Source organism: Mizuhopecten yessoensis, unplaced genomic scaffold, assembly GCF_002113885.1.
Source record: "Mizuhopecten yessoensis strain PY_sf001 unplaced genomic scaffold, ASM211388v2 scaffold7015, whole genome shotgun sequence".
Classification (NCBI taxonomy): Eukaryota; Metazoa; Mollusca; class Bivalvia; order Pectinida; family Pectinidae; genus Mizuhopecten; species Mizuhopecten yessoensis.
The window spans coordinates 227,308-254,277 of NW_018406838.1; the positions used below are offsets into that span (position 1 = coordinate 227,308).

Sequence of the window (26,970 nt, forward strand, 5' to 3'; positions counted from 1 at the left end):
AATATTACCCTAAAATGAGACGGGGAAACTATAGTTTAAATGATTTAAACAATACTTTCCGGTATAATTCTTTACAAATATCTGCTGCCACCTCATCTAGAACGGTATAAGTAGCAGTGTAGATGGTATATAGTAGCAGTATGGCAAGATCTCTAAGCATGCCCTACATCAAAGGAATCACTCTGCATGTCCTGTGAGGTATTTTATTGTGGCCTTTATTGATCCCTATAAACCGCGTTGGTGTGTCAGCCAATCAGATAGACATTAAGCTAGATGACATGATGGTTCTATGTACTTTATGTAGGCACTCGGATACAGGTGCTGGAAAACACATCTCTAGTGATGTCATTCTGATGATGTACATATGTTCAGGCAGGTAAACAGCTACATCAACTCACAAAGTGCTGGTGGAAGTCAGGCAAACAGCATTCCTTGTAGGGAATCAAAACAGGGTCACCATAGACAGGTGGTCACTATAGACAGGTGGTCACCATAGACAGGTGGTCACAATAGACAGGTGGTCACTATAGACAGGTAGTCACCATAGACAGGTGGTCACCATAGACAGGTAGTCATCATAGACATATGGTCACCATAGACAGGTAGTCATCATAGACATATGGTCACCATAGACAGGTGGTCATCACATACTGGTGGCAATTATAGATAGGTGGTAATCATTTACATGTGGTTACTGGAGAGAGGTGGCCACCATACCGAGATGATCACAGACTGGTGGACGTAAGAGATTTTTGTAACTAATCGCTCTAAAACAACAAGATGAGTGTTGTACCAGCATTTAAAGCTTGCCTGTCTGAGTCCAATATTATACTAAGACCAGTCAGCTGGAGATGGCCTGACATTATATCAGCTGCTACCAGTTGTCTAAGGAGATGACTACACCTGAAGTTTACAAATCAATAATGTCACAGGTAGACAATGAGTACTGAAACACGCCTACATTTGCTGAATCCCCTACCACTGTCCGTGCCAAGGTGAACAGGTCAAAAAGTCAATCACATCCAAGTCTTATAAAGAAACATGTGAACCCCCCCCCCCCCCAAACACTTTTAAGGAAAAACCCTTAAACTACTTTTAATTTGAAAGTCTATAGAAATAGACAAAATAATTAAACAGTAAAATAGAAAGAAATGCGGTCATTGGCCTCACTTTTTTAAACACCCCCACAACCCACTTTTTTAACTGGAAAGTTTGCCAAATGAAAGGCATTTATATTTTTCTTTATATTGGTAAAAGGTCCTTGGTCCTTGCATTTGTTACGTATTTTTTTAAGAGTAGGTTTACAGTCATTCAGGTACAAGTATGGGCCAGTGTGTGAATGTATCAAATCATAGTGACCTTGAACACCAAGCTTGAACAGCATTGTACCATATAAGTACTGGACAGGCCAGACGTACAGTTGGGTCAATATTAGCATTAAAATCCCTGAGGCTGAGTGCACTATTTAAGATTTAATATTGATGTACAGAGCTGTAAGGGTCTCCTGTATTAGAGCACTGTATATATATATAAGAAAATTATATACACATTTGTCAAAGATATTTTCATTGATACTCGAGCTCGTTAACCTGCAAATCATGCGGACTGGATTTTAGATTGAAAAAAACTGTTGTAAATGATATATTTAGATTTAAATAACAAGTAGTAATGAATAATTAAGCAATAGGTAGACAATAAGTATTAGAACGATGGTTCCCCGTCATTGCTAGTACTGGAGGAGGCTTATCTACTCGTCTATGTACCAAGCACACACATTATACATAGGCCTACCGGAACATATACATGTACCCAGTCCACACAAAATATACCAGGTATATATACCCCGCCCACACAAAATATACCAGGTATATATATACCCCGCCCACACAAAATATACCAGGTATATATACCCCGCCCACACAAAATATACCAGGTATATATATACCCAGCGCACACAAAATATAACAGGTATATATACCCCACCCATACAAAATATACCAGGTATATATACCCCGCCCACACAAAATATACCAGGTATATATACCCCGCCCACACAACATATACCAGGTATATATCCCGCCCACACAAAATATACCAGGTACTGTATATACCCTGCCCACACAAAATGTACCAGGTATGTACCCCGCCCACACAAAATATACAAGGTATATACCCTGCTCACACTCTTGAATTGGTCTTATTGATCTTGAGAAGACGTCATGAAAAGATAAGTTTGGGCTGGATGACAAATGAATGGATGGGACACACTTGACCGGGTGAAATAAAAATAATCACTTTTGTACAATTTCACAAAATTTGCATCACACCATAATAATGTGCTATACAATGTAAAAGGTGTATAATACTAGCCTATACCCTGTGGGGTCTATTAGTGTGTAGGAGGTGTGTAATACTAGCCTATACCCTGGGGGGTCTATTAGTGTGTAGGAGGTGTAAAATACTAGCCTATACCCTGTGGGGTTTATTAGTGTGTAGGAGGGGTGTAATGCTAGCCTATACCCTGGGGGTTTATTAGAGTGTAGGAGGTGTGTAATACTAGCCTATACCCTGTGGGGTCTATTAGTGTGTAGGAGGTGTGTAATGCTAGCCTATACCCTGGGGGTTTATTAGTGTGTAGGAGGTGTGTAATACTAGCCTATACCCTGGGGGGTCTATTAGTGTGTAGGAGGTGTGTAATACTAGCCTATACCCTGTGGGGTCTATTAGTCTAGTCTAGCATCAGTATGATGTACCAGTAGGTCACCATCAGCCAGCTCACATTGGTTCTGATCGGCTGTATAACAACCCCAGCAGGATCTGTTATCCTATCTAATCCACTCCTGATTGCCAATTACAAGCTCACTTTAAATGTCTGCATGCTTAATAGGTTAATACTGACATTAACATTGAAAGTCATGAGAAAGACGACCATGCAGATCCATCATTTACTAAAGTTAATATACTGTATTTTTGAGGAATTATGATATTACATATCTAATATCTTATTTAACCAAACTTCAAGTTAACACAATGATGAACTACTGCTTTCTGGATTTGTACTCAATACATGTGAGCAATGAAAAGAGGGCATACCTGAAAAAATATGCAATCACCCAATATGACACATGAAAGTCAATGTGACAGGTCATTTTATTCTGACTTTATACCAGTAACATAATAACTCCAATCTCCTATTTATATCTATTCTTTTGTTGAGTCTGTGACTTTTTTAAGATGTGAAGGGCAAAAAACCCATTATACAGTCATAGGTCAGCCTTTCAGTACGTAATGTGCCACCAGGGTGTGTGTTGGCCTCATCAGCACATTTCCTCATGACGACAATGTCTGGGTGTATTCAGCTGTGACTCGGTGAACCAGCACTGCCATTCTCCCATCATACCCAACATAGACCAGTGATATATAGATAAATGGGTAAGGTAGGTATATCAGGACAAATACAACAGCCTCATCATCTCCACAATGATAACCTCCTCATATATGTTACTATGAAGATGATTTTATATACAATGCTATATCATCCTCACAGTACTAACCATCCTCCTTATCTAACTTGCACCCTCATAATTTAACATCTAACATCATCTTTATCTAACTCTGTCTTTTTATAAATTGCACATCTATTCTTATCTAACGATGTGATCATCTAACCTTGTCATCTACCATTGTATTCATCGATCTGACCTTCTCTGGTGACCTTACAGTGTCCCTATAGTGACCCCAGTGAGTACACTCCTACCACAAAAGATGTGTCCTCCTTAATATGTACTCTGTGACCACACATTAAATACTCCTGCCACAACAGGTGCCCCCTCTTTGTACTCTAACATCCTGTTCCAATTAACTGATTGTCTCATTAATCTTTAGATTTCTTATCAGTATGAATATAGATACATAACTAGCTTCCTAGTGCGACTGACAAGTTCTTACGGAGCTATGTTTCCTACTACAATAAATGACTGACTATAGCTACTGAGTCTACAGGGCCTGCTGTCTAGTCTTCTACTCCGGTTGATCAGCACAGTGTAGGACTACACAATATAAAAGGGTCTCCTGTTTGGCCTAAGACTAATGATGGATCTTCTGTTTGGCCTCAGGCTACTGTAGGGTCATGTGTTTGGCCTAAGAAATTTGGGGCCTACTGTTCGGCCTCCTGTTGAGTTTTAGGTATAAGGTTACCACTGTGTGTTATTTTAAGCCTACTGTCAAGTTTAGTGTTGATATATTATTACACAGGATAATTACTCGTTTTGTACCTGTGTACTACCGCTGATGTCACACAGAGATAACATATCTGTCAGCTCAGGATTCAATCATGATCCTCATATATCAACATTTAAATAAAGTGAATTGTATAACTGTGAGTTTATCATATTTTTATTTAACAATGCTATTCTTGTACCTGTGGTTCAACATGTATTAATACACAATCATACAAACACGTATACAACTCAATATATCACAGCATGTTACCCACCATTAGTTCTCCTACGGTTGTTGTATCACATCATTACACAAATTCCAGGTACAATGTACTTTATATTACAACGTATACAAAAGGTGAACAAAATATAGGACGTCCTTTGATTTTAGACGTGGGTATATGTAACCCCCTCCTCAACTTCTCTCAGAGAAACAGCTGACACGTTAGCATTTTACTGTAAATGACTGTTGTGAACCAAACTTCAAAAGTGTTTACTCATATTACATTAATGTCCTGCCTCACATCATTCATACTTTCGTCATATTTAAATATCCAGCCATTATCTAATACCAAGCTGTCTCCTATTTAATAGTCAAAAAAGTCAGTTTTTGTTATGTATAATGTCTATATAAAATCCAAGAGCTTGATTATAGATTATGGTTACAAAAATATTTGCCATATGTGAGAGTGGCGACTATAACTTGAAGCAATTAAATATCTTGATACTGGATTTTTGTTACGGGTAAATGTTTGCCACATATACAGGATGGCTTATAAACATTCATCATCCATATTATATCATTTAATTTAAATTTTGCAGTCATTATAGAAGAAAAATAATGAATAATTTCTCTAAAATCTCTACAGGATTATAGTAGCTGAGATAAGAATTAGAGTACCTGGGTAATATGTTTGTATATGAGACATTATAGACAATGTACCATCCACTAAAAGGTTTAAAACAATCTTTACCAGGATCTATTGAAGTTATACAGAAATCTTTCTTTCAACTATTGTCTGTAATGACTAATAAATAAGGATGATGTAAGTTTTATTTTCACTTTTGATAACATATCTGTTATCATTCTGCAGAAGCTTTGCCTGGATCCTGGACAGGAATGTGTCAAGATTGTAATCGGATTACAATTTAATGTCTAAATACCAGGTAAGTGTCATGTGACCTGTCTGCAGCCTCCACAACAAATACAGGTATCATTTCGCCACGAGGTCACAGGGGGCATGTCTTTATCAGGCCAGATCTACCCGATATACTCTTATTGATAGACCTGACTGCACATCACACCATCATCACCTCATCATACTGATGTTCCAAGGCTACACTACCTCCAAATCATTTAACACAGCTCCTTATACATATATATATTCCATTTCCATGATGTTTATTCCATACTAGGTGATGAGAATCCCACATAATAGTTCCACATATGCTCATCACAATAGATAATTAGGTTTTGCAGCTGCCTGTTACAGCACCTACCCATACCTACCACTAAAGGTGACAAGAATGGGACAGCTACCACATCCCCTCAACTCTTTATAGGAGGCCAGGATAGATACTGGCTACCAGCACCTCTAGTTTATCTTCCCTTAGTTTAAAACTCAAAATCCAAGTGATCAAAATTATTTGAGTCTCACATATTTTTTCTGAATAATTTGATATTATAGAGATGGAGGCCAGTACTTGTATGTCACCAAAACCCCCTCGAATTTGGGGAGGTGGCAGCTACTGTTAACCCCTACTCGACTCTCTGTCGGTGTGGCAACTAGCTGCCGTTAACACCACACCGCAACTTTTAGCATAATACTGATGACAACAGTGTCAGAAATTACAATGTACAGTAACACCGCCTTTTGCCCTTTTTCAATATTTTCACTTAAAGCAATGTTATCACACACACTGATGATTGACACACCTCTATCAACATGCTGTATTACACCTGATAAGGAGGCAGGTAAATGATGAGTGGGGCAGGTTAGCTTTTATGCCACAACATCAGAGATATGCATGTCTGTTTTACAACTCCCATGTTGAATACTTCATTAATAAAGCATTATGAAATATCAGTTTTCTTATTGCTCCAATTCGCCGCTGTGTTTTCATTCAATAACTCAACGTCTGAACTGATAGCAGCACTATTCTGGTGACAAAATTGTCTGTTGATATAAAACCAAAAAATCACAGAATTTTACATACAGTTGAACCTCGTTATCTCGAACTCTTATAACTCGAAGACCCTGTTTATCTTGAAGTATTTCTCTGGTCCCAGCCAAATCTCTTCTTTATCTTAGTAAATCAAACTCTGATAATTCGAACCCTGAAAACTCGAAAAACTTGAAGTAAGATATTGGTTTCAACAGCATAAATACAACACCAAAACATCGTCTACTTCATATTCTAACATGATTCGTTTGCAACGCGTGTTTTGATTGGATACGGACCATGTTCTAATCTGCGATAGAATCATGATCAATCATGTTAAACTCCTCCCATCGCACTTAAGCCACGCCCCAATTCTAACCAAAACAATATGGCGTCAAGCTCGCCTCTTAGCGAAATCCCGCTGATAAAGCTAGCAGGCAACAGAACAGAAACGACCGATGAAATGTATATGTTGAATAAATGAAAAAGTAAAAAAGTACACATTCCTTTTTCTTACCTTCATTTTTTTCTGAAACGTTCGTTCCATCCGTGTGAAGGAATCTACTTAGATCCGAAATCAAATGAAACATTTCACATGTGTCGTATGCATTTACACAAAACTCTTCACAAATCTATACAAATGATCACCGATTTTGTCGATAAGCACAGATTGATATACATACTGACATGGAAATGTAAGAACTTGGTCAATATTAATCCAAATGTGTTGTATAAACTTTGGTAGCAGGGCGTTTACGAACAATCCAAATATTCCGCCTCGTCAACATACAGATCGAGCGCTCGGCAGTATGGGCAGGGCCAAATGACCGACTTTTGAAATTTTCTTTCCGATTGGTCAGTCCGCTGCACAATGACACGTCGCCAGTTCAGGTCACAAAGTATTTTACTACATACTTTTGTACAAGGAAATACAATGTTTCTAAACATATTAGCATAGTATATTTGTTAAGGTGTGTTAGAATGGGGATAGTACGTTGTTTTTCGTGTCTATACTGGCGATTAGAACATGAAACTTTGTTTAAACTCTCGACCTATCGGTCTCGAGTTCAAACCCAAATTTCATATTCTAATCGCCAGTATAGCCAATCAAAACAACGTACTATCCCCTAAGTGTTCTAATTTCATTTTGTCATTTATCAATTACCCGATACAAATAAAACGCAAAACTACGGCATCTTGCCATTCCGTGATTACAAACATCTTTCGTGAGTAGACCAGCATAAAATCATCGTTGTTCATAATAAAAAACAAACTTCATCAATGTTGATCAACAGTAGTCTGTAATTGCTGCAAGTCCGTTTAATGATTGGGTCACAAAGCGTGGTCATGCATGAAAGACTTCCACAGTTAAAATCACAACCTAGGACAGCTTCACGGGTTCATGTTTTTACAGGAGCCAGAATGGCTTTGAAAGTCAATCGAGAGATTTTAATAACAATACGATAATTGCTGTAGATTACATCGAGTTGAGGATCGGGGTGTCAGGTGTCATATTTGGCTTTAATGAATCAATATGTTACATGTACATGTACGATAGAATCTGTTTGTGTGTGTTTACTTTTAAAGAATCAATTATGCGTACGCTCCATTACAGTGATTTCTTTTAGACTTGCGCAATCTCATTTCCGCATTGTATAGTACGAGGTCGGAGACAGCGGGATAGTTTGATTTTAAATTTAACACTTCAGAGGTAAAACTTGACGGAATTGCAAAAACAAATGGGAAGATTTTGCCAGGATTAGCCCAAAACAACATTTAATCACTAGGCGAGCCATATTTCATAACGATTAACAATATGATCTAACCGTTTCTATCTCATTAAACGAAAGTACATTTTTTTTCAGAAATAACTTACTCTATTTTTGAAAGCGTGTTGTAAAATAACATACCTGTATTTGTTATATTGATTACTTATGTCATTCATGGATTGATTATAAGCATTGGCTATTAATAAAAATCAATGACTGCTAGTGCTATTGCCAAACAGCAAATTTCATGTCAAATATATGAAACCGCACAACTCGAATACTCGGATAACTCAAAGTTTTCCCACGACCCCGTCGACTTCGAGATAAAGAGGTTCGACTGTACTTTCATTGATAATTCATAGTATTTTTCAACTTCCTAAGGGCACTCTCATTAGAGCACGTCCCTTTATCGAATCAAAATCAGGTAGCTCAGCTATGTGGTGAAAGTATTAATTTCCTTTGAGAATCAGGTGTAAGTATCTAATCAGAGAATTAGGAGTGTAAACCGACTCATCTTAGTCGTGTGAGTGTAAACAGACTCATCTTAGTCGTGTGAGTGTAAACAGATTCATCTAAGTCATGTGAGTGTAAACAGACTCATCTTAGTCGTGTGAGTGTAAACAGACTCATCTAAGTCGTGTGAGTGTAAACAGACTCATCTTAGTCGAGCGAGTGTAAACAGACTCATCTTAGTCGTGTGAGTGTAAACAGACTCATCTTAGTTGTGTGAGTGCAAACCAACTCATCTTAGTCGTGTGAGTGTAAACAGACTCATCTAAGTCGTGTGAGTGTAAATTGACTCATCTTAGTCGTGTGAGTGCAAACTGACTCATCTTAGTCGTGTGAGTGTAAACAGATCCATCTTAGTCATGTGAGTGTAAACAGACTCATCTTAATCGTGTGAGTGTAAACAGACTCATCGTAGTAGTGTGTGTGTAAATTGACTCATCTTAGTCTTGTGAGTGTAAATTGACTCATCTTAGTCGTGTGAGTGTAAACAGATTCATCTTAGTCATGTGAGTGTAAACAGATTCATCTTAGTCATGTGAGTGTTAACAGACTCATCTTAGTCGTGTGAGTGTGTAAACAGACTCATTTTAGTTGTGTGAGTGTAAACAGACTTCAGATTTTCTGCTCATACATGTACACAGTGTCCCACCAATAACCTCTGTTCAGTTTCCCACACTCGAGTGATGTTAGCTTATAATGCACAGATTTAAACTGTTTTTATGTTAGATAAAACCTCCTCTACAACCACTGCTTGATTTAAATTTAACCCAATATCCTGGTCTGTATGTTTGTAATCCTGTGCTAATATTTACAAGATCCTTATCATGTTCATTTTTCAATTTGATATTGACTAGTGGGTTTCTTGATATGTATGTACTGGGAACATGTACAGTAACATGTACATTAGATGTGTCCCGCAAACTTATCACTGGGCTCCTATCAATATAAATATCTGTCTAAATCCTCATACCATCCCTATCATCATTTGATCCAAGTATCACACACCACAGCCATAGGTGGTACATTTCAAACGAATATTTAGTAGGTAGTCTTTTCAAGGAATCCTAAAAGAGGATATTGTGTCTCAGAAAGGCCTGATTGTACATAGGTCTGGTGGAGTGGCATTGGTTTGAGAGGTGAACCAGTACACACCTACCAGTACAGCCCATACAGAAGGGAAGTAGAACGGGCAACATCCATATACCTGACAGAGCTCCTCAGTTTAATGAGCCCAGCTTTACTGCTACCACAGAATGTTCCACTAGAAACTACAGATAGATCCCTTACCCAATACTTTTTAATTTTAAATCATGCCCCTATACAAAAATATAAATATCTAAAGAAAAACAAGAGTCCCAGTGGGCCTACATTTTGTATATCACTCACCTGGATAAATACAGCAACCAAGGGAAATTATTCTTATTACATAAAATACTTTCTTGGGTGGATTTTAAACAATAATCACAATTTACCCTATTGGGACCCACCAATCTGCCCCCTAAAATAAAGGATTTTTATCATTTATTACTACGTTCCCCCTATTGGGCCTCACCTCTGCCCAATTTGGGGGGGGGGGGGGAACCAGTTTATTATTTTTAAATCTCTTTGTAGTAACTGCTTTACATGAGATTGTAGTTGACAATCAATTCACCAGTAATCTTAAGCAGAACGATGATCCTCTGTGGCCTACTCTTATGTTTATATATATAATGTTTACACCAATACACAGTCGAGTTGGTACTGGAGTGGGTGTATATAGACATAGTACTTGGACCTAATGTGGAGTGCAATAACAATTCCTTACAAATTAAACTAATGGAGCCAACCAACCTGAAGCTCACTCCAAGGTTTGGGTCAGCCAAATTTAACCTGCTTACTTGGAAAAATAATGTAACTTCTGATGATTATTTAACTAAATGGTTCTAAAGTTAAACACAGTCTTTTCTTTGTACAACCTATTGCTATACCTGTATGTACTACCTATAGCGTATAAATAGAGGTAGATGTTGATTAATTACAGAGGCCAAATAATAGTGTTACACTGGCAAACTATAAAGACTAAAATGTTCACATTGTGAAAATATTTTCATGAAAATATCAACAAAACAAACAGATTTTGGGGTCCATGTTGTGAACATTACAGATAAAAAAATCTATTTCTACAGTTACATTGTAGGAGAAGATATTTCACTGTGCACAGAAGAACATATAAACTGACAGGAGCCCCCAATCCCAAAACCCCATTGCCATGTTTTAGCACTCATTATGTACATGTATATAGGAATCTGAGAGTAAATGTAGCATATTTCCAGATGTAAACACAACAGTAGCCAGAAGGCTGGCGTTTATTTGTTTGTCACACTGCAGTCTGATAAACAACGTTATCAGTCTTTATCCTTCAGACATAGTTTTGATTTTATCTCATTAGTATGATAACATTAAACAAATTCAATTTTCTATCCAATCTCTTTAAATATTTACTCATACAACTCACTGTACAAACTGAATTCATATAATTGAGAAAACCCTCAGGCCAAGATTTTACTTTACAAAATGGTAAGTAATAGGAAATCAATGGACAACAATCAGCCAATCTTATTTCTTTATCGGGCTGATACTTTAATTCTAGCTTTGTGATTAAATACATGTCCAGTGTAATTAATAATGTGGAATGTTTATATGAAAACTTCAGAGGTATCAACCTCGTACCAAACAGTCAAATATATCAATAAATCTCATTGATTGCTCATTTAGGTGATTGAAGTATTCTATAATTAATACATGTTCACTGTTAAACTGGCTGACACATTCCATTTAATATAATGAAACCTTCTGTTCTCCTAATTAAAAATCATGTACAATTGTACATGTGTAAAAATAAAAGTCAGATTCAAAATGCTGGTGACATATGGCCTCAGTGCCGGTCTGTTTCTATCAAACACACTGTCCCCAACTCATATTCCTCCCCACTACTGAATGAGTGTATGTCCTGCCTGTCCCCCTTGAGCTCCCCCTCCGGATCCCCCTATGTATACCCAGCCCCCACTACTAAATGAGGTTTATGTCCCTGCCTGTGCCCCTCCCCCATCTTCCACTACTAAATGAGGTTATGTCCCTGCCTGTGCCCTCCCCAGCCCCCACTACTAAATGAGGTTATGTCCCTGCCTGTGCCCTCTCCACCCACACTACTAAATGAGGTTATGTCCCTGCCTGTGCCCCTCCTCCAGCCCCCATTACTGAATGAGGTTATGTCCCTGCCTGTGCCCTCCCCAGCCCCCCCTACTAAATGAGGTTATGTCCCTGCCTGTGCCCTCGCCACCCCCACTACTAAATGAGGTTATGTCCCTGCCTGTGCCCCTCCCCAGGCCCCATTACTGAATGAGGTTACGTCCCTGCCTGTGCCCTCCCCAGCCCCCACTACTAAATGAGATTATGTCCCTGCCTGTGCCCCTCCCCAGCCCCCACTACTAAATGAGGTTATGTCCCTGCCTGTGCCCCTCTTCCATCTTCCACTACTAAATGAGGTTATGTCCCTGCCTATGCCCCTCCCCAGCCCCCACTACTAAATGAGGTTATGTCCCTGTATGTGCCCCTCCCCAGGCCCCCACTACTGAATGAGGTTATGTCCCTGCATGTGTCCTCCCCCATCTCCCACCACTAAATGAGGTTATGTCCCTGCCTGTGCCCCTCCCCCAGCCCCCACTACTGAATGAGGTTTTGTCCCTGCCTGTGCCCCTCCCCAGCCCCCACTACTAAATGAGGGTATGTCCCTGCCTGTGCCCTCACCAGCCCCCCACTACTGAATGGGGTTATGTGCCTGCCTGTGCCCCTCCCCCAGCCCTCACTACTGAATGAGGTTACGTCCCCTCCTGTGCCCCTCCCCCAGCCCCCACTCCTGAATGAGGTTTTGTCCCTGCCTGTGCCCCTCCCCCGCCCCCACCACTAAATGAGGTTATGCCCCTGCCTGTGCCCTCCCCAGCACCCACTACTAAATGAGGTTATGTCCCTTCCTGTGCCCCTCCCACAGCCCCCACTACTAAAGGAGGTTATGTCCCTTCCTGTGCCCCTCCCACAGCCCCCACTACTAAAGGAGGTTATGTCCCTTCCTGTGCCCCTCCCACAGCCCCCACTACTAAAGGAGGTTATGTCCCTTCCTGTGCCCCTCCCACAGCCCCCACTACTAAAGGAGGTTATGTCCCTTCCTGTGCCCCTCCCCCAGCCCCCCCTACTGAATGAGGTTATGTCCCTGCCTGTCCCCCTCCCCCATCTTCCACTACTAAATGAGGTTATGCCCCTGCCTGTGCCCTCCCCAGCACCCACTACTGAATGAGGTTATGTCCCTGCCTGTGCCCTCACCAGCCCCCCACTCCTGAATGAGGTTATGTCCCTGCCTGTGTCCCCCCCCATCTCCCACTACTAAATGCGGTTATGTCCCTGCCTATGCCCCTCCCCAGACCCCACTACTAAATGAGGTTATGTCTCTGCATGTCCCCCCCCCAGCCCCCATTCCTAAATGGGGTTATGTCCCTGCCTGTGCCCTTCCCCAGCCCCCACTACTAAATGAAGTTATGTCCCTGTATGTGGCCCTCCCCAGGCCCCCACTACTGCATGAGGTTATGTCCCTGCATGTGCCCCTCCCCAGCCCCCACTCCTAAATGAGGTTATGTCTCTGCATGTCCCCTCCCCAGCCCCCATTACTAAATGAGGTTATGTTCTGCCTGTGCCCATCCCCCAGACCCCACCACTAAATGAGGTTACGTCCCTGCCTGTGCCCTCCCCAGCACCCACTACTGAATGAGGTTATGTCCCTGCATGGGTCCTCCCCCATCTCCCACCACTAAATGAGGGTATGTCCCTGCCTGTGCCCTCCCCCAGCCCCCACTACTAAATGAGGATATGTCCCTGCCTGTCCCCTCACAAGCGCCCACTACTAAATGAGGTTATGTCTCTGCCTGTGCCCCCCCCAGCCCCCACTACTAAAGGGGGTTATGTCCCTGCCTGTGCCCTTCCCCAGCCCCCATTACTGAATGAGGTTTTGTCCCTGCTTGTGCCCCTCCCCAGCCCCCACTCCTAAATGAGGTTATGTCTCTGCATGTCCCCTCCCCAGCCCCCATTACTAAATAAGGTTATGTCCCTGCCTGTGCCCTTCCCCAGCCCCCATTACTGAATGAGGTTATGTCCCTGCATGTGCCCCTCCCCAGCCCCCACTCCTAAATGAGGTTATGTCCCTGCCTGTGTCCCCCCCCATCTCCCACTACTAAATGAGGTTATGTCCGTGTCTGTGCCCCTCCCCCAGCCCCCACTACTGAAGGAGGTTTTGTCCCTGCCTGTGCCCCTCCCCCGCCCCCACCACTAAATGAGGTTATGCCCCTGCCTGTGCCCTCCCCAGCACCCACTACTGAATGAGGTTATGTCCCCGCATGTGTCCTCCCCCATCTCCCCCAACTAAATGAGGTTATGTCCCTGCATGTGCCATCCCCAGCCCCCCTTACTAAATGAGGTTATGTCCCTGCATGTGCCCTCCCCCACCCCCCACCACTAAATGAGGTTATGTCCCCGCCTGTGCCCTCCCCAGCCCCCCACTACTGAATGAGGTTATGTCCCCGCCTGTGCCCCTCCCCCAGCCCCCACTCCTGAATGAGGTTAGGTCCCTGCCTGTGCCCCTCCCCAGCCCCCAGTACTAAATGAGGTTATGTCCCTGCTTGTGTCCTCCCCCATCTCCCACTACTAAATGAGGTTATGTCTCTGCATGTCCCCCCCCCAGCCCCCATTCCTAAATGGGGTTATGTCCCTGCCTGTGCCCCTCCCCAGACCCCCACTACTAAATGAGGTTATATCCCTGTATGTGCCCCTCCCCAGGCCCCCACTACTGCATGAGGTTATGTCCCTGCATGTGCCCCTCTTCCATCTTCCACTACTAAATGAGGTTATGTCTCTGCCTGTGCCCCCCCCAGCCCCCACTACTAAATGAAGTTATGTCCCTGTATGTGGCCCTCCCCAGGCCCCCACTACTGCATGAGGTTATGTCCCTGCATGTGCCCCTCCCCAGCCCCCACTCCTAAATGAGGTTATGTCTCTGCATGTCCCCCCCCCAGCCCCCATTCCTAAATGGGGTTATGTCCCTGCCTGTGCCCTCCCCACCCACACTACTAAATGAGGTTATGTCCCTTCCTGTGCCCCTCCCACAGCCCCCACTACTAAAGGAGGTTATGTCCCTTCCTGTGCCCCTCCCACAGCCCCCACTACTAAAGGAGGTTATGTCCCTGCCTGTGCCCTCCCCCAGCCCCCACTACTAAATGAGGTTATGTCCCTGCCTATGCCCCCACTACTAAATCAGGTTTATGTCCCTGTCTGTGCCCCTCCCCCAGCCCCCACTACTAAATGAGGTTATGTCCCTGCCTGTGCCCCTCCCCCAGCCCCCACTACTAAAGGAGGTTACGTCCCTGCCTGTGCCCTTCCCAGCCCCCCCCTACTGGATGAGGGTATGTCCCTGCCTATGCCCCCCCCCGCCCCCCACTACTAAATGAGGGTATGTCCCTGCCTATGCCCTCCCCAGCCCCCCACTACTGAATGAGGTTACGTCCCTGTGTAGATCTCCACAGAATCCACTTGTCTTTGATAAGTGGGAATCAATGAAGTGGGGCCAACAAATGGCAGTTCCTGCATTATTGATAACAATGCTCCCTAAGGAAATACAGCCTCTGTTTACAGTATGTCATAGCAAGGGCCAAACAACAACAAACTTATTTATATCAGCAGTCTTCTTAGAGTTCTATTTGTACACAGACCGCCACCAATCCTAGTTAAGTAGAAATGAATTTCTATTTAATATCACACATATACCTTTCTTTAATAGTATATTAGCCTCCATGGAAGCTTCAAGGTTGAGGATTTTGTGGATAGGCTAAAAGTATATCCAGCTAGTACAGCTTGCTGTATCATGCTACTGTTGATTTACAGTGTAGATAGTAGATATCTGGTCGTAGATCACTACTCCTGCTACCTCTATTACATAATCCTTACAAATACATTGTACTACCAACTTGGGGAACCCATCATCATTAACCTTTTTGTCAATATTAACTGTGAGAAACAAGATTTTATACACTATATCAATATTTATCCAGGGATAATTATTTCCATTACATCCAAGTTCAGGTAATCAAGTTGATGAATATATTCAGGTACAAAGAAATATTTCAAAATATCAAATTTCTAAAAGATTAATTTTGACAAGTTTATATTCTAAGTGTCATTAAACTCATTTTCAATGGTTAGGCCATAATAGTTTAAGGACCGTAATACAATCATTAAATGGTGTTAGCATATATATCAGCTGGGACTTGAACTCTGTATATATATATCCACTTATACATATCTTGAAATTTTCTTCGTATTATGACAAATAGCATTTTCTGTTGGCTCAGTTGTTTATAGAGCAGCATATTTCAATCTACTCACACAATCCATACTAGATGCCCTTGTCCATACAGACTACATATTATAACCTGATGTGTGACTCTCCGTATGATTATCCCTTTTGTTCCCACATAGAATTTCTAACCCAAATGAAAGTTTTATAACCACAATCTGGATTCCTAAACGAGAACACAGAAATGTAGCATTACTTCCAGTGTGAATACAACAATGATAGCCTATAACTACTCCCTGAGAAACTGGTCCAACGGGTTACAGTGTACGTTAAGTGTAGGTTACATGTGCCACTCGACAGGAATTAATAGCTGTGGTCCCCTTTATATTCAGGGGGAACCAACACAGAGCTACACAAAAACATAATAGTATATATATGATCCAGACCACCTACAAATATTTTCTGAATCCACTCTGCTTTGAATTTTAAGCCACCATCAGCTACAAAATCGTACAAATTGTTTAACACATGGGTAATATCAGAATGTCCTGGTTAAATAAACATTACCTTATTAAGTTGTGTCTAGTGCCACTGTATGGTTAATAATCCCTCATTCTGGGATTTTCCGGACTCGCACTATTTAAGTCCCAGACTCCTGCTTTTCCTGAGGGACTCACCAACCTTAATGTTATATGTCTTTGGAACGCAGTCTGTGATGTTAACTATTTTCCTTACTCGTCGCTTGGACTAGTGAACCCATAATTTTAATAGTCCAACTGTGAATTTGCTAGTCCAAATAACAGACTGGTCTTTTTTACAGCATGAAGTGTAAATTGTGATCTAAATTGGAAAATTATTAGAAATCAAAACAGAATGTCTCTCAATAATTAACTAAAGAAACGGAGCATGGAATGTGATCGCCAATTATCTCTAATACAGTACTACTGTTGTTTCCATCGAGCCTTTAAGCACTAGCCAGAACTGTAATTTTTTCTTTCGTGTTGGAGCAATTTTTTCTGTCTGTTCACAGACAGTTTTAGCTGGTTTTGAACCTTCCCTCCAACTTAGCAACATCGCCATAGTTGGTTTCACGTGGTTATAAACCGGAAGTAATGTTCGGCAACTACTAAAATCCGGAACCCTGTCTCGCGATCGCTCATCGATACTTCGAAGCTTTGACGAATATTGTATTTTACGATAGGATTAGAATATGTGACACGCTTTATAGTGCAAAATCTATACCACTATTATTATTTCCATTATTTTGGAGGAAAATTGCCACTAGTCCAGTCGGACTAGTTAAATATTTTCAATACTAGTCCAGACTTAAATTTACTAGTCGTGGGCATCAGACTAGTGCCTAAGGTCGCAGACTGGGAACGCGTCAAAATCTCGAAAAATTATCCATGACTTGCCCGAAAAAAAGATTACTGCTGGATTCTTTACTACAGCTACATAATGACCAAATCATAAATTTATCTAAGGCAAGTAATTATGCTACAATTGCAAGCTTATTATCATCATGTTGTGATACTTGGTTATACTTTTCATATATCAAGTGCCCTAGCTTGCAACAAACTCAATTCCTTCCCCATAGCTTACACTCTTCCTCTCGAAGCATGCAATCATATGGTAGTGAACACCAGCAATTTACATTATCTCTGTCCATTAGTGGTACACTTAAATACAATGACTGTGTACCTAAATTAGATGTTCTGTATCAGCACTGCAGCAGTAACTGTCAGTGGGGTTGAACCAGCACACCAAGACCACCTATACCGATTAGTATTACTATATATAGTAATGAAGTAGAAACGCACACTTTGTATATATACAGTAGTCTGGGACTGGAAAACCACAGACCAAAATTCTTTCAGTCTGTTTCTATAAATAGAGAAATATTTCTATTCATTCATAACCATTTATCTACATTTTTTTTTTTTACTAAATTTTGAAACTGTTTTAGCAAAATGTGTTCAACACATATGCAAATTGTGCACAGCTCTATATAGTATATACTTGTGATTTCTAATCGTGGAGGTGAACATGTTCCCAGTATTAGTGAAAAATCTTACAGATGTACATTGGTTACAGATAAACATGATGGTTAAATCCAAAAATGGGAGGGACAGATCAAGAACTAGCCTTATGTAACAGAAAGAGAATAGTGTGCTTCCAACGGGGAGCAAACCTGCGATCCCAGACTTCCTAGTCGGACACTCTACCACTGAGCTTAAGGGAAATTCCCTCTAGCTTGAAGCTAGAAGGCGACCGTAATCCTATGAACAATTAAAATCTGCCACACTTATAGTTAATATTCATGTGCACCATGTCTATTGTGAAACTATTTGTTGTTCATTTTTAACTAGCATGATCGAGGCCTTAATAGATTTATGTCTTGAATATCTTTATCTTGGAAGGTTAATTACAATCTGTTTTTGACTGTTTTCACTTGAATACTTCTTCACTGAAGTGTGTTTGTCAACCATTATGTCAAAAACCATTTCACCCGAACTGTTTTCCATGTTGCCCCACTTATGTATAGTTCTTTTGCCCCAAACTGACAACCATATAGCCTCAAAGTGTCCATCACTCCAAAAGCTGTATTTCCCAAAAACAATGGCATGTAGTAGGTGACAATTATTGTGTATACATAATAATGAATTATGGAAAATTACAGGAATCTCTAACATGGACAAGAACTTACCAGGTAATTTTACATCTGTTTAAGGGTCTGGCTTTGAGGTGAAAGATGGTTTGGGTAATATGAATGAAAATTGGGGCAAAACAGTTTGAGGCATAACAGTTTTTAGGCAAATTGTCCGACACCTGGTTGAACTATATCTATATATAGGCAACACTCAATAACAACAACCACCTATTATTATGTAGCTGTATGGGTCATCCTAGGTAAGGGCCTAAATTAATCAAATCAAATCCAGTTTGTAACACTCTGACTGATAACAATTAGTTCTATGGCATAAATAACTTATACATAACATCTGTGATAAAATATATATTTATGTCCAATTTGCAAAATGTGATATAAGCATGTAATGTATGCCTTTTACCCGAATAAATATTATATTATTATTATGAAATGTCTAATCTATTTAGTTACCTTTCAGACTGGCCTGCAAAGTTGCCACCATCCAGCAGTCGAATCTTTGCAAATAATATTCCACTAACATAAGGCACAGATGACAGTTCCTCAATGCAAAAGTTTACATGGAACTTGAAACGTTTCTTTTTCATCATAAACGACATCATTTTTAGGATAATTTAGCTACAAGTCTTATTATATGTACAATACTGAATCGCATGACAGTTTACGTATACATAGTGGATCACTTTCTGTGATCTGTATCAACGGTAACAGTTCGTAAACAACAGACCCGGGAATCACCCGAACCTGTGAGTGAGTGAGCGTTTACATAGCACAGCATTACAAACATCCCACGTCAAAGTTTGTCAAGTGATCTTCTGTTGTCAAATATTCAATACACACCGACACCGGTCGTGAGTCACATTCTGTAGTTTCACACGTGAATCGTCTGTAACTAACATTCTTCGAATTTGCATTCACGACATTTCGTGGGTGTTAATCTTTCGATGATGTTTGCATTCATTCTGAAAATCTGCCAATACACGATACACCCAAACGCATGCGCTTTACTGATTTTGTGCTGATTTCCGCTGTTTGTAGCCCGACAACTTCAGTCGTAGTCAAACCGAACACGATTATTGGAGGAAAAGGCGTGAATCATCCTAGATATAAACCCTTAAACACACATGTGCTGTCATGTTGATCTTCCTAAAGTGAAACTGATCTATAGGTCTTAACTTGGTTTTCCGCAGAATTTGGTGTATATACTACTGGATACAAATTAAAAAGGTAATTGACATTTTAATCTTAGTAAAACAGTAATTATGACATGTGATGAATGCACCTGTTTGCTTGTGACACTGGCACAGGCAATGCAAGTGTATATCCTGTTAACTTTTACACTTTGCTACATTAGCATATATGTACATTACACTAGTATATAGTGTCTTAACTTGTCTTTCATAACACTTGTACGACATACAAGTGTGATATTATATGCTCTACTGTATAATTTTAGCATATCTAATTTGAATTGTTGTCCTGATTTTATAGTTATTCATAAGTACTGTGATCCTTGTTAAATTTTATATATGTTTTGTCGCAAGAATAGCACTACAGTGCTAATGTTATTATGTTACATGTATATGCGACGTTAAATAAAGCTTCTTGAATCTTGAATCTTGTGAATCTTGAAGCTTCCCAAATTTTGCATTATTAAAATGTCCCGGTCACACATCCACGGATCGGACGCCGGATTCTGCTTCTGCCTGGTAATAGTCTCAAACAGGTTGAAGATTCTGCTATGTACGTAGGTGGTGTGTATGGTGCATGACTTGCGTCGAAAGGATAAAAGTTGATACAAACAGGATAAAAACCAAGGACCTCAGAGTTTTGATACACTGGCCTTGAAGGGGTGTCAGGTCATTTCAGTAACAATTTGTTTCGGTAACAAGACAAAAGTCGTTTCGGGACATGTTAAAAGTCATATCAGGATTTTTCTTCTATTTTCTTCTTCTGTAGATACCATTGTCTTTTCTTTAAACATATTTTAATGTCAAATAAACTTAAACAATCGATTGGATAAAAGTTATTACAACTTATCAAAGCCTTCTACCGTCATACATTTACCATTACATGATTTTAATAAAACATGAATAAAAATACACAACATAATAACATCACTCAAAATATATTGCTGGATTTGATGAATTGATTCTCATGCATGTCTAAAACATTCGATGTGTTTAACGCTTTTACTTTCATGAAATTTGATTTCAATATAGCGAAAATAAAATGCTGAAAACATTGTTAGAATCAATGTTAACTCATTTGTCTCTTAATGTGAATAATGGAGAATAGAACGAATTGAAAACATATTATTACAATATCAAACAAGGAATCAACCAATCTATAACGAAAGAAATTGAATGTTGAATTTCATAAGTTCCTTAGATCTGTATTTAATAATGAGATTTGTTTCATCAGGTAACAACACACTGTCAGCCGGGTAAATGTTGGTAGATATCCCCTCAATCGCAAGCAATCAGGGTAACACTAATGATCCCGAGCACGGGTAAGTCGTGACAGGTCATACAGAACTTTATATGAAACGGGAGCAAAATTTATAATTTATAAGTGAAAATTTTATATGACTCGAAACGACTTGATTAAGTCCCGAAACATCTTGTGTCATGTCCCGAAATGACTTGTTACCGAAACAACTAGCATTCCTTGAAGGCGTCCAGGATTAGCCACGGATACGATCCGGCATCATTCATGGCAACCTGTAGTGGTACGTTGCTGTCCGTATCGTATCCTAGGTCAATCGTAGTAGTACTTGTATATCCGTGACAATTTTGAACATGTTAAAAAATTCACCACGGATCAGACAACTGTAGTGCTAATTCGTGCTAACCCGTATATAAAATTGTAGCGAACCGTTGTTAATCAGCAGTGCATACGCCATGACACATGTGATTGAATACCTAACCATAAGAAACCTTAGCAATCTGTATCATTCCCCGTTGTCAACTACATGTAGCCCCTATATACCCATAGTCAAACCGTGGTGCATCTGTAGCGGACCACGGATATAGACTATTCCGGGGTCATCTGTGAGTTTCCATCGGTAGTGGATCTGGTGGGACGATCCGTGAATGTGTGACCAGGGCAGTAGACACACATCAGCATGTAGAGTGACATGCCATTAGTCTTTTTTCTCATTGGATTCTATGTTGATTTAACTTTTTTTCAATGAAATTTCCCAACTTCATATTTTTGTTCCATTTTAATGAAATTCCAACGCAAAAGAAAACAAAAGATCAAAGAATATATTCACAATATCATGTCAAAGCGTGGTTCGATGCCTTAAATTTTTGTTCCCAAACTCTATAATTAGTTCGCTTCTGTTTGTGCACTAATGTTTATTTACACTATGTACATTACATGACATTGAATGTTCTAGTAGAATGAAGCACTGAGTTTCCTGGGGTGTTTGTTCCAGTGCACATTTAGTCGACTCTTGAAGGTATTTATGTTTGCTGCTTAAACTAATGCCTTCCGAGAGAGATTTCCATCTATTAACCACTTTTCTTTTTTTCTTCCGATAACTGCGACAGAACTCATGAGTGCAATTGTCGCTATCAGGTGTTCATGGAGGTGGCATTTATGTAATAACACATTTTTATAATGATTTATTTGGAGATGAATAGATACATGGCAACAAATGTAGGTTAAAAGAAAGTATGTTTTTATACTGGCAGAAGGCATGTGCACTCGGTTGCTGAATATATTTTTGCTGACGTTTAGTCTGAATGCTTTCTTTAAGAGCTTTTTTTTTAATAGTACGTAGGACAATGACGTGTATGTGGTGGCCAAACAGTTGCTTAAGCTGGGCTTTCCCTAGGGCATCTATGATCTACTTTCTCATTTTATGTATCTTATTATGAAATAAAGGCATATCTTGCTAGCTGAAACATCATGGGTCGGAGGAGGGGGTCATAGCTTACTGCAGATCATTCAACAGGCCTGTGGAGGTGTCTGTAAATTACATGTATCTGGAAATAATGAAAGACTGAGTATCTTAAATGGTCCTGATGTTGACTTGATAGAGTGATGGAGTTTGCAGGGGCCTGATTTTTAGTCTTTCACAGTGTATGGAAAAAGAGATTGCCTAAAATTTTCTGAATTGCACAATAAGATATGGAGTTTTGAGAGTTTCGCTTTCTGGTTGATGTTGCATTACATTTTAAAAGTCATCCACATGTGGTAGGGTCATTTGTGTGTCAATTCTTCTTTTCAAAACTATGAATGGACTAGTTGCAGATCCTCCAGTTTTCTTAGGTAGCAGTATACAGTCATGGTTGTGGCCATGGGTGATATTTTTGTTAAATGGCTAACCCCTGTAGAATGATATGTAAAAAAAATATAAAAATAAAACTGTACTAAAATTGGTATAAGCATGATGAAGTGGGCTATGTGAGCTTCACATTTGTAAAAAAGAAAGAAGATTTCTTTGGTTCGAGAATAAAATTTTGGCCATAATCTGAAAGGGTGTGTACACATGAAAAGCTAGCTTTACAGGAGGAAAAATTTTGACAACAGCACACGACGCAAAATTGCAAAAAATCAAGTTTTACAACTTTACTGGGACCCAGATAATTCTGCAACCAGGTAGGTAATCTTTAATTTCAGACAGAGCTTAGGAAAAAAATTACTAGTTGCGGGGGTCAAATTTTGGGTTAAAAATAGCAATTTTTGGAATTTTTTGGTATTTTTTGATGTGGTAACCATGGTTTTCACACAAGTGACATACATAGAAAAAAGAGGTTTATACACTTCTCAGTACTTTATATGTATTGTAAATGTAATGCAGTTTACAAATATACTCACATGTATACATGCGTTGTGTAGGGTAAATCCGCTGTGTTTACATTTCCTCAACATGTGCCTTGTTTATCAGTCGGGCCATTTCTACTGTATACTGCTACCTTACGCTTGTATCCCTGCTATGATATATGGTGTTATAAACCTTGTGACTTGACGTTAGACTTTCTCAAGTATGCCTGTAAGTAAGTCTATATATCCTTCTGAAGGTTTGAGTCCCAGGAGGTGGAGCTATATAAAGATACATCTTCATCACAAGGTATGTTTCTAATAGCAATGCAAGACTAACAGTAATTTCCATATGCCTTTTTTTGCTGTTTTAGTCTCGATGAAGTTCTACGTACACTCCAAAGAACATGGGTTTACCATGGTGGTCAGATGTGAGGAGGACTACAACGGAACAGTGGAGGACATCACTAAGGTAAGCTGGTTGGCAGTAGCAGCCATACATGTACCTGGTATATTATATAGGTACTGCCATCGTAATTAAACTTTTATTACTTTCTGAATAAAATCAGCTCGATCAGGAAAAATATTGCCGAAGTGAACTATACTGCTGACAATGATATCTCTTGTCATGACTGCTGACATTGAATTTGATGGGGAACCATTGACAAAGCTCTCACCAACAACCCAGGACGAGCTGTGCAATATCATCATGACCACGCAATCAAAGTCCTGTGAGCATGATCCCCTGCCTACAGACCTATTAAAACAATGTCTTGAAGCACTGTTTCTTTTGATTACCTCAATCATGAACAAATCATTGGCTGAGTCAAAGGTTTCACTGTGTTTCAAGAAGGCACATGTTAGACCATTGTTGAAGAAGCCTGGAATGGACAAGGAGGAGTTAAAGAACTACCGCCTACTATCAAATCTGCCTTTTCTGTCGAGGATCTTGGAGAAGGTTGTGTCCCGGCGTTTAGAGGTTCATCTCCATGCAAGCAGTCTCCGTTACAACATGCAATCGGCCTACCAAATGGGACACTCTACTGAGACGGCCCTCCTACATGTACATAATGGCATAGGTTTTGCATTGGATAACAAGTGCAGAGCGGTGCTTGTCATACTGGACTTTTGACGTCATCAACCATGGCATACTTTATAAATGTCTGGAGTACTCATATGGAGTGACTGATACCACACTATGCTGGATACAGTCATACCTGAGTGAACGACGACAGTGTGTTGCCATCGGATCTGCCACCTCACATGACAAAGTACTAGATTTCAGGGTTCCTCAAGGGTCGGTGTTAGGACCACGGAAATATTGCCTGTACTCCAAACTGATTGGAGAGATTTGTAGTCGCCATAACCTTCGCTATCATTGCTATTTTGATGACACCCAAATTTACATAGTCATCAAACCACAGGACAGTTGGGATACAATTTTAGAAAATCGGCAATACCATGGCACCCTAATTACCATGGCAATGATAGTGGAGGTCACTGCAATGGTAATGATATAATGGAGGTCCCTGACATGGTAATTGTAGTGGAGGTCATTATCTTTGCAAATATCTTTTATTTCCCTATGGAAATCAATTGTTGTTTATTATGTTTTGATATATTGCTACATTTTAAACGGTTGATTGTTTCTGTATAGTAATGTAATACAAATTTTGGATTACTTTCGACAACAGTATTCATAATTTGGGTCAAATTGTTCAATTTTGATGAAACCTGGTCAGGTTATGTGAAAATTTGAATTCAACATAAACATTACACTTTGCTTGGAAGCTAATTACTAGAAATGTCAGCTAACTTCTGGTGACTGTTCTCCTGTCTTAATTGCCATCATTCAACTTAAATCCCTTCTTGTGGGTCACCTGCCCTACTGAGTTTTGATTGTGAGTGTTTTTATTCTTTTCATACTTTACTAAATATGATTTTCAGATGTTTGTTAAAGAATTAAAGAAGAAATTACCAACGGTATGCCCAGACAATGACGTGGAAGTGAGGAAAAGGTGTGTATACCAGAACAGGGCAGAGTCATTAACTCCATCAGCTATGTATTAAGGATCCCCGTACCACTGCCAAATAAACTCTAACTGCACATTGGAAACTGAAAAGAAAACCATACCTTTTAGAACTTGTATAAAAAGTCACAAAGATGAAATCAAATAAATAAATAACAATCAAAGGCAGTGTTCTTATTGTAAAAAGAATTGTGAAGCTAGACCAGGGTTCGAACCCTTAACTTTCAACTTGTTGTGCTACAGTTCTAACTGACTGAGCAGCACAATAGTGTTCAAGTCATAGCGAACCTGTAGTGAAGGGGAGGTTACTATATGTACGAAAAACCACAAGGCAATGGGCCAGGTATCCTTAAGTTGTAATTTTCAGAAGGACACATGACTAAACAGACAGCTACTAGGTACACCTGATGTCATCAATTTACAGGCATTTTCTGTTACCTGTCTTTTACTGGACACCAACATTTTATGTTTGACCCGTGTTATATTGTGTCTCTCTGGACACCAATGGTATACCCATTATCAGTGTTTGACCCTGTATGACCTCGCATGACCTTGTACATATGTATATGTTTCCCCTGTGTTAACATTTTGCGACGATCTTTGTATCACTATTACTAAATCTTCTATGGTTCAGTTGAAATACATAATTTCTGATATATTAAGGATGTGTTGTTTTCCCCCTAAAATTGTTATGATATATCATAATTCATAGAAATATTTTTAAACATTATTTGTTTTTTACTGACAGTAAAAAAATTGTAGACTTGAAAGAGGAAGTGAAGAAAAGAGTGAAGGACAAAGATGACTTGTTTCTTACTTTACACCAAGGAGTCAAACCGAAATCTGGTAAGTAATACTGGACCTTACCTATAGCAGCAGGTATCTTAACATATAAGTAATACTGTATATATCACCTATAGCAGCAGATATCTTAACATATAAGTCTCTTTTTCTATCAGAAATAATTTGGTAATAGTGAATTTGTGATTAAAAAGAACTTAAGATAAATATGTTCTCAATGTTTCACAGCTGATCATAATTTGACCTGTTTTAGATGCCAAGAAACCTGCTAATGTGAAAGAGCCAGAACTTGTTGAACCCAAAGTAACAAAAGGTAACAGACAATTGTCATTCAGAAATCCATATCACAGTAATTTGTTCCACTCCAGGACATACACTATTACATCAATGCAACTCCATACATCCTAGATGTGCTGTTCCATCTAATAAACTTCCATATAATCATCTCCATACATCCTAGATGTGCTGTTCCATCTAATAAACTGCCATATAATCATCTCCATACATCCTAGATGTGCTGTTCCCATCCTAGATGTGCTGTTCAATCTAATAAACTTCCACATCATCATCTCCATACATCCTAGATGTGCTGTTCCATCTAATGAACTTCCACATCATCATCTCCATACATCCTAGATGTGCTGTTCAATCTAATAAACTTCCA

General features: G+C 39.8%; 2 protein-coding genes across 7 annotated transcripts in view; one reads left to right on the top strand and one right to left on the bottom strand.

Moving 5' to 3' along the window:
• LOC110452960 (protein FAM102A-like) overlaps positions 1 to 19,708 on the bottom strand; it is a 48,668-nt gene extending 28,960 nt beyond the window's left edge. For 2 of the 3 annotated variants that reach the window (XM_021501731.1, XM_021501732.1), the window contains exon 1: positions 19,156 to 19,708. In XM_021501731.1, the coding sequence (XP_021357406.1) occupies positions 19,156 to 19,304 (149 nt within the window). In that variant the 5' untranslated portion in view covers positions 19,305 to 19,708. The remainder of the gene's footprint in view (positions 1 to 19,155) is intronic. The other variant, XM_021501733.1, reaches the window with a different exon arrangement.
• Positions 19,709 to 19,785: 77 nt separating this feature from the next.
• Positions 19,786 to 26,970, top strand: part of LOC110452961 — a 17,938-nt gene continuing 10,753 nt past the window's right edge. For 2 of the 4 annotated variants that reach the window (XM_021501734.1, XM_021501735.1), the window contains exons 1-6: positions 19,786 to 19,929; positions 21,127 to 21,214; positions 23,850 to 23,947; positions 25,423 to 25,493; positions 26,254 to 26,351; positions 26,560 to 26,619. In XM_021501734.1, the coding sequence (XP_021357409.1) occupies positions 21,199 to 21,214; positions 23,850 to 23,947; positions 25,423 to 25,493; positions 26,254 to 26,351; positions 26,560 to 26,619 (343 nt within the window). In that variant the 5' untranslated portion in view covers positions 19,786 to 19,929; positions 21,127 to 21,198. Of the gene's footprint in view, positions 19,930 to 21,126; positions 21,215 to 22,105; positions 22,169 to 23,849; positions 23,948 to 25,422; positions 25,494 to 26,253; positions 26,352 to 26,559; positions 26,620 to 26,970 lie in introns of all 4 variants that reach the window. The other 2 variants (XM_021501738.1, XM_021501737.1) reach the window with 2 other exon arrangements.